This window comes from Peromyscus eremicus, chromosome 9, assembly GCF_949786415.1.
Source record: "Peromyscus eremicus chromosome 9, PerEre_H2_v1, whole genome shotgun sequence".
Lineage (NCBI taxonomy): Eukaryota > Metazoa > Chordata > Mammalia > Rodentia > Cricetidae > Peromyscus > Peromyscus eremicus.
In genome coordinates, this window is record NC_081425.1 from 70,837,960 (window position 1) to 70,847,089 (window position 9,130).

The 9,130-nt window shown below is 43.1% G+C and overlaps 1 protein-coding gene across 1 annotated transcript; it reads right to left on the bottom strand.

The window, feature by feature from the left end:
- Positions 1-704: 704 nt before the first annotated feature.
- On the bottom strand, positions 705-3,684 carry LOC131920066 (toll-like receptor 11). The gene has a single exon (XM_059274484.1). It carries the CDS (start codon positions 3,673-3,675, stop codon positions 898-900), a length of 2,778 nt encoding a protein of 925 aa, XP_059130467.1. The 5' UTR covers positions 3,676-3,684; the 3' UTR covers positions 705-897.
- Between the last annotated feature and the right edge of the window lie 5,446 nt (positions 3,685-9,130).

The following is a 9,130-nucleotide window of genomic DNA, read 5'->3' on the forward strand; positions in this document are numbered from 1 at the left end:
CATTTGTCAACAGTGTCATTTAATGTTGTGCTAATAGGTGAAGTCTTTTGCCATCGTACTAAATACCTCTGAAACACGACACTTTTATTTATGTAATAACATCTTGTCACATTCATGCCTGAAGCATGGGCTGTAGTTGGCCTATGACATTCCATTTTTGCTGCTGTACATCTATTTGGAACTTATAATTTTAGCAAAGTTTTTTGAATCTGCGAGAAAATGAGTATGCCCCATGGTTTGCCATTTGTTAGAGGCTAAAGTGCTATCTAAACAGAGAACAGAAGAACAGATGTGCCATCCCAGATGCGTGAGGTGAGCCAGGGGTATAAGTCACTTACTTAGTCTCTTCAGATTTCATTTCCCCATGAATAATACAGGTTTTAAAACAACAAATCTCACTAATGAAATTCTATGTGTATGAGAAACTTGAGTTAGAGGAACTGACTATTGAACATTTGACGAACTAAAAGTACCATTTCAACTTAAAAATGACTCATTGATTCCCTAACTATTTTGCTAGAATTGCACAGCTTTTCACACACACACACACACACACACACACACACACACACACACACACACCAAAAACAAGTGAATATTTTGCATTTAGTAGTGACGGAATGGATTCATTTTGAAAAAAAAGCACAAACCATTGTGTAGATGTGTGGTGTGTGTTGAGCAGTATCTGGTATTGAAATTAACTGGCACAAAACAGAACTGTTTTCTGAATGACTGTTTTCCAGTGTTTTAAAAGACATTTTCCCCACTGGGATTTAATATATCATTTAAAACATATCCTTTCACCCCCATTAGTGAGCAAGCACATCCTTCAGTGATGAGAGAGCATTCATTATGCAGCTGGAAGGGTCTTCTGTATAGCAACATTCCTCACAGCCCTTAATCTTCTCTTTCCTGTCCAGCTTTCCTGAGCTGTCTCTTTAGTTGCTCACAGAAAGTGTCCCACTCCACTTTCCCTTGGGACAAATCAAAATAGTCCTCTTTTTGGAGCCACCGGGAGAGGCGGTGATAGCTATGGAGATTCTGCCTATCGAGGGGCTCCAGAAACAGCAGCAGGAGGCGAGCTGTCCCTGGCCTGGCCACCAAGTGGTAAGTGGCTAGTCTTAACTCTAGATTGCACCAGGGACTTGCTAAGGCCTGCCTCGTGAGCACACAGAGGGTGGATCTGCTTTTGCTCATGCTGGCGATCATGGATTCCATCCTGTCATTTCCAATCCCAAAGTCCCTGGTGGGCAGGCACAACCTCAAGCCCTCACCTTCAGGAGGGGGTTTCTCCAAAGCAGGAACCAGTTCTTCCAGCACCCAAGCTTGGTCCTTCTCACAATAGGATATAAAGACATCATAGTTGAATTGGCGTCTGCGTCTATGTCCACCCAATTTCCACCAACAAGCATGAAGCAGTGTCTGCAGGTAATGAAGCCAGGACCATTTGTGACAACTAATCAGAGGAAGGTTGATCAGCAGAAGCACCAGAGTGAAACTGATGAGAAAGCCTCCAAACTCAGTGTAACGTGGGCAATGAATAGCAAAGAAGGAGAACAGTAGAGTGTTGGAGTAGTCAGAAGCATTGGCCATGCAGATGGATTTCTCCAGTCCATAAATGAAAGTGTTTGGGGCCCGTGTAGCCCAAGACTCCACCCAGGAAGTTTCACACTGGCAGGTGAAGGTGACATCTGAGAAATAAACATATGGAGGCATCTGAGGAATCAACTCTTGGAGGTGGCTGTCCATCTCCAGGGCTAACTCGGAGTGAAGCAGCAGCAGTTTGAGGTGGCGCAGGCCTTCAAAGCTGGTCACAGAGAGGTCTCTGAGATTCAGGTGGCTCAATGCCAGTACCTGTAACCGAGGCACTTCCTTCAGCAGCATCTCTAGCTTCGCAGTGCTCGACTCATAGAAAAAATTAAGGTACCCTAGCTCTAGCACACGCAGCCTGGGCATCCCAAATAGATGGAGGTCTACTGCATTGTCATTTTCACACCAGATAGAGAAATGCTCCAGGAGCGGAAGCTGTTGTGGGAAGAATCTCTGAAGTTGACTGGTTGAGAGCAGGAGGCTGTAGCCACGCAAGGTGAGGCGACGCAAGGAGGGAAAATGAATTGTGGTTGTATCTGGTTGCCGCAACACATTGGAAGTCTGTAAAGTAAGATTCTCCAAGAGTAAGAATGGCTCTCCAGTGAGAGCCATAAACCGAACACATGCATCTGCTTGTATTTCTAAGCTGAGCAGCATTGGAAACCAGGGAGGATAGATGTCCAGTGTTGTAACAGATCCCAGTTTTAGATGTCTCAGCATCTGGGGACCCTGAAGTTGTATGCCTGAGATATGCTCTAAGTAGGTACCCAGAAGGTTCAAGGTGGTCAGAGCAGGAAGATGAGAGAGCCAGCCTGGTTTGAGTACTTTAATTTGGTTCCAACTCAAGTCCAGAGTCCTCAGCCACCTCAGTCCTTGTAGGCTCTCATTGGATAAACTAGAGATGTTATTGCTACTCAGCCAGAGCTCCTGGAGTTGTGGAAGTAAGGCCCCATGGGGTACATCACATAGCTGATTGTGGGACAGATCTAGTACTCTTAAATTTGCACTAAACACTCCTTCTGGAAGCTCCAAGGTTGGGCCCAGCTTATTCATAGACAGGTTGAGCCTTTGAAGTTGAGGTAGAGTATGTAGGAACCTGATGGGAAGTGACTGAAGATAGTTATCGTGAAGGCTAAGGAATTCCAGAGATTTATAACTTGGGATATCTCCATTCTCCAAGATGTTTTGTATTTGGTTCTTCCCAAGGTCAAGTGCACGAAGTTCAGAGTAGCCTGTGACACTCCCAGGCAATTTTTCTATACCTGTACCCACAAGGGAGAGGAAGTCCAAGTGGAGCAGTCCTGAGCCTGCGAGGTCAAATGTTCTTAGTGTGGTACCATCCAATATTAGGGAATGGAGTTTGAGGCCATACAAGGCTCTGACACCTGCCTGCTTCAACTGAAGGTTGTAAGATAAATCCAGCACTTCTAGGAAGGGCGCCCCTAGTTTGGTATTGGGTGTAGGAGAGGAACCAAGCAAAAGACTCGGGAAGAGCCTTTGCAGTTCCTGCAACTTTGTCAGACAACTGTTCCTTAGAGTTAGATGCCTAAGACTAGTTGGCAAGGAGATGCTGTGGCTATAATTCAGGCAGTAGCCTTGAAAGGAAAGACTATTGAGGGATCTGAGAGTCTCTAAACAATTTTCAGGGAGGAACAGACTCAGGCAGCAGGGAGCATGATGTTCAAAATAAAGGTACTGTAGCTGGTCCAGTCCTTGGAAAGTCCTAGAAGTAATACTGACCGTACCCAACTGCAGCCTCAGAAGCTGTAGGGAGTGGAAGCGATCAAAGGCATTCGCTGGCAGAGTAGAAACCATGCCCTGGAGGCAAAGCACCTCTGTATCTCTGGGCACTCTTTCCAGTGTCGGAGCCATGTCTTTAACATTCGAGCAAGATGCCAAAAGGTGCAGCCCTGGGGCCAATGTACAGAACTGGATATAGTAGGAAAGGTTAGGAAATAGCAAACTGTCTGCTATGAGGCAATCAGGGGCAGTCCATGCCCTGCTGGTCAAGTCAAGGCTCACCAAAGCCAATAGTATCAGAGTGAGGAAAACGGAGCAGAACTGAGGTCTTTCCATCGTTGGCATTGATTCTAAGAAAAGAGAGGGAAAGAATTGGGTACCAACCCTTAAAGTGATGAGCAATCCCATTCTGGGGCTTCTAATACACATTATATCCTTTGGATTTAAGGAAATATTGGGAACATCCCTATAATCAAGAAATGAGACTCAAGTTGTGCCCACTAATGTATGACAAACAGGTAGGAAACCAGAGGAGACCAAATCACAGGGCAGCAGGAGGGCCAGAGAAGCCTATGATGGTCTGATCTCCCTGCTGGGGATAACTGGCTCAGACTGCTAAAGTTGTTGGAGGAAGCCACCATCCAAAACAAGGCAGGAAACTGATTTGTTCAATAGTACACTGAAAGAGGGACCAGTACTACTGACACCTTTCTATCTGAACAAAACTCTTAGCCATGTGACATAGGTGGACTGTTGTCCTTTATTCTTGAGGCCATGATGCTAAATTATTTGCCTTAGTTAAAGAAGTAGAAAGTGCCAGATTTGAGTTTCGTATTTTTCCTACCAGGGTTAATAGTCTGGTGTAAAGGTCCTCAGCCAGAACTAAGGAAACATTTCAAGTGGATTCTAGGGTTGAGTTTAAGAAGGAAGTATTCAAAACAGTTCAGGAAAATACTTAAAGAAATAAATGAGTGGGCTAATGAAATTAAACAAAAGGAAATAATTAATGTCTTGATACTTTTGAGTTTAGAGCCTAGTACTGGGGATGCAGGATGGTGTGATGGTGAGCTGACTACTTTCTCATCATTTATAGCTCTTCTCTCATGGGAAGGCTTTGGAGTGACCATTGTGAAATGAATGGTCATGAAAGTCCCCGAAAGGTCTGGAAGAGATAGGAGAGTAGCCTGCCACTCTGGGGATGATAGGCACCAGTTAGTCACATGCGAAGGGCACTGACCTACTCAGTAACTCATGCCCTTGGGCAGAGGATTTGGCACTAAATGCCACGGATGTCTCTGCTTTCCCCTGGCTACTATTTCTCCTGTGTGATAACACTGCCTCTGGAGGCACTGAGGCATCTTTTTTCTATTGCCTTCTCTCTCTCAAGCTACTGGGTCTCAGATTTCAGTGAAGTTCAGAGGAGGCCAGAGCAGAAGAGGCTGGGACTTCATCATCTAAATGGCATGACCTCATTGTAGATGCACTTGGTTGAGCTGATCTCCATCTTTCTACCCTATGGCTTGTCTTGTCACCTTTTAAAAGTTATTTTAAAAAAAATTTCTTTCTTTCTTTCTTTCTTTCTTTCTTTCTTTCTTTCTTTCTTTCTTTCTTTCTCTCTCTTCCTTCCTTCCTTCCTTTCTTTCTCTCTCTTTCTTTATTCATTTATCTACTTATTTATTTATTTTAGCCCTGAAGTGTCAAATAGTGTACCCTACTGATGCAAGCTTCCTTTTTCATTTTAGTTTATTTCAGATGAAGTCAGGGGACTGGAATAGATCTCAGATCAAGGAGACACAGTGGCCTTGGTACTGAGACCCTGGCACTGTAGAAATCTGGTATAGATAGTAACTTCTGTCTCAAGACATCAGATTTGATACTATAACCCTGAGAAACATAAAAGATTGTCCAGGAACTACCACGTCTCAGCTGGTCACTTAAACTGTGGCTAACCTTAGCCTTGCTGTCCTCAGGCTTGACCTGGTCGCCTCTGGCGCCCCAACCTTTGGCTCTTTGAAGAGGCAGATGTTTTGTGGTTTCTTTCTCCCCTGCCAATGTCACTAACAGCTCATCTGCCTTGTCCAGAAAATTCTCTGGTGTTAGGACAGCGTTCCTTACCTTTGAGAAAGGAAGCAGAGGGAGACAGCTTCAAGTTTTCAGGAAGAGTTATTTTTCATCTCCTGTAGCCAAAGAAGAAAACCTTTCTCTTCTGGGAGTCTTCCCTCCACAGTGGCTCCTGTTCTGCTGCATGGAACTGTGGTGCTTCTGTTATTAGTGATATGTGGGGAGTTCTAGGGAAGAGGGAGAGTGCTTAGCTAATTTTAGGAAAGCTGGAGTGTAACTTCTCCCTAGACGCTCTCCCTTTCTTTCAAAGTTTCACGACTTCCTCTTTTCTAGTCTACTCTGGGGATTTCAGTTCTCATGTACTTTGTATCGTATCCTGCTGACATCTGAAAAAGCAGCCTTCATTTTTCTGGAACCACCCCTCTCTTAAGGTAAGAGAGGCTCATGTTTTCTGCCATTTATTTTTTTATTAATTTTTAAATTTATTTTACATATCAACCACAATTTCTCCTCCTCCTCTCCTCCTGTTCCCTCCCCCACCTCCTTTCTACACCCCCCCCATCCACTCCTCAAAGAGGGTAGGGCCTACTATGGGAGTCAACAAAGCATGACATATCAAGTTGAGATAGGACCAAGCTCCTCCCCTCTGCATCAAGGCTGAGTGAGGATTCCCACCATAGGGAATAGGTTCCAAAAGCCAGCTCATGCTCCAGGGATAGATTCTGATCCCACTGCTAGGAGTCCCACAAACAGCCCAAGCTACAGAACTGTCACCCACATGCAGAAGGCCTAGGGTGGTCCCATGCAAGCTCCCAAGCTGTTGGTCTAGAGTCCGTGAGCTCTCATGAGCTCGGGAAAGCTGTCTCTGTGGGTTTCTTCGTCATGATCGTGATCCCCTGTCTTGCTTATATAATCCCTCCTCCCTCTCTTCTGCTGGACTCCCAGAGCTCTGCCCAGTGCCTAGCTGTGGATCTCTGTATCTGTTTCCATCAGTTACTGAATGAAGGTTCTATGATGACAATTAGGGTAGTCACCAATCTGATTATAGGTGAAGGTTAGTTCAGGCACCCTGTCCACTATTGCTAGGAGTCTTAGCTGGGGTCATCCTTGTGGATTCTTGGGAGTTTCCCTGGCACCAGGTTTCTCCCTAACCCCACCATGGCCCCCTCTATCCAATATTGCTTTAGTTGCTCTCCCTCTCTCCCTCCCCCAACTTGGCCATCCTAATCCCTCATGTTTTCATGCCTCATCCCCTATGCTTTGCTGCCCACCCCCCGCCAGTTTACCCAGGAGATCTCATCTATTTCCCCTTCCCAGAGTGATCCATACATCCCTCTTAGGGATGTAGTTTCTCTAGGGCTATGGATTGTAGCCTGGTTAACCTTTACTTTAAATCTAATATCCACTTATGAGTGAGTACATACCGTATTTGTCTTTCTGGGTCTGGGTTACTTCACTCGGTGATTTTTTTCTAGTTCCATCCATTTGCCTACAAATTTCATGTTGTCATTTTTTTTTTTTTTTACTGCTGAGTAATGATCCATTGTGTAAATGTACCACATTTTCTTTATCCATTCTTTGGTTGAGAGGCATCTAGGTTGTTTCCAAGTTCTGGCTATTATGAATAATGCTGCTATGAACATAGTTGAGCAAGTGTCCTTGGGGTATGAGTGAACATCTTTTGGGTATATGCCCAAGAGCAGTATCACTGGGTCTTGAGGTAGATTTATTTCCAATTTTCTGAGAAACCACTATACTGATTTCCAAAGTGTCTGTTCAAGTTTGCACTCCCACCAGTAGAGGAGTAGTGTTCCCCTTACTCCACATCCTCTCCAACATAAGCTGTCATTAGTGTTTTTTATCTTAGCCATTCTGACAGGTGTAAGATGGTATCTCAGAGCTGTTTTGATTTGCATTTCTCTAATGACTAAGGATGTTGAGCAATTTCTTAGATGTCTCTCAGCCATTTGAGATTCTTCTGTTGAAAATTCTCTGTTTAGCTCTGTACTCCATTTTTAATTGGATTATTTGGTATTTTCATGTCTAGTTTCTTGAGTTCTTTATATATTTTGGAGATTAGCCCTCTATCATATGTGGGGTTGGTGAAGATCTCTTTCCATTCTGTAGGCTGCTGTTTTGTCTTATTTACCATGTTCTTTGCCTTACAGAAGATTTTCAATTTCAAGAGGTCCCATTTATTGTTGATCTCAGTGTCTGCGCTACTGGTGTTATATTTAGGAAGTAGCTCCCAATACCCAGAAATGCATTTTACCTGGAACCTCTAGTGGCCACATCTATCAAATCCACAGAAAATTTCCTACCAGGAAACACACAGCAACCACACTGTCCTAAATTCCAGAAAGGAAACAGAAAAAGAACAAAACACCCCCTCAACAAAGACAAAGCCAGATATCAGCACTTAGAACTTTAATCTTCCCAGTGACAGATGCCTAAATTCCTGCGTAAAAGCACAATCAGTATCAGCCAGGACAATATGTCTCCACTAGAGCCCAGCAACCCTACCACAGCAGGCTTGGAATATTTCAACATAGCAGAAGCACAAGAAAAAGACCTTAAAACCAACTTTATGAATATGATAGAGGTTCTTAAAGAGAAAATGAATATATGCCTTAATGAAATCTAGGACAGTTCAAAACCACCACCACCACCACCACCACCACCACCACCACCACCACCAGCAACAATAATAATAACAAAACAAAAAAAAAGAACAAACCAAAACCAAACCAAACCAAACCAAAACAAAAAACAATTGGGAAGAAATGAATAAAACTGTTCAAGACCTGAAAGTGGAAATGGAATCAATAAAGTAAACCCAAACCGAGGGAATTCTGGAAATAAAAGAATAAGGAATTCAAAGAGGAATTACAGAGGCAAGCTTCACCAATAAAATTTAAGAGATGGAAGAAAAAAAAAACCTCAGGGGTTGAAGAAACTATAGAAGAAATGGATAATCAGTCAAAGAAAACGTTAAATCTAAAAAACTCTGGACACAAAACATTCAGGAATGCTTCTGGGACATACCTGGTACACTACAAAAAGATCAAATCTAAGAATAATAGGTATAGAGGAAGGAGGAGAAGAAACACAGCTCAATGCCTATAAAGGTACAAGAAGCATACAGAACACCAAAAAGATTGAACCAGAAAAGAAAGTCCCCCCTCGTCATATAATAATCAAAATACTAAATGTAAAGAACAAAGAATGTTAAAAGTTGCAAGGTAAAAAGATCAACTAACATATAAAGGAAAACCTATTAGAACTACACCTGACTTTTCAATGGAGACTCTAAAAGGCAGATGCGCCTGGAAAAATGTCCTATAGACTCTTATGACACCACAGATGTAAGCCCAAACTACTATATCCCCCCAAAGTTTCAATCTCCATGGATGGAGAAAATAAGACATTCCACATTCAAGCAATGATTATTTACAAATCCTGCCCTTCAGAAGGTGCTAGAAGGAAAACTCCAGCCTAAGGACATTAACTGCAACTAGAAAAACACAGGGAATGAATAATCTTGATTGGCAAAACTAAAAGAAGGGAAACACACACACATACACCACCACCACCACCACCACCACCACCACCACCAACAACAACAACAACAACTAAAACAATAACAAAATAATAGGAACTGGCAATCATTTGTCACTGATATCTCTTAATATTAATGGTCTCAATTCCCTAATAAAAAGACTCAGACTAATAGAATGGA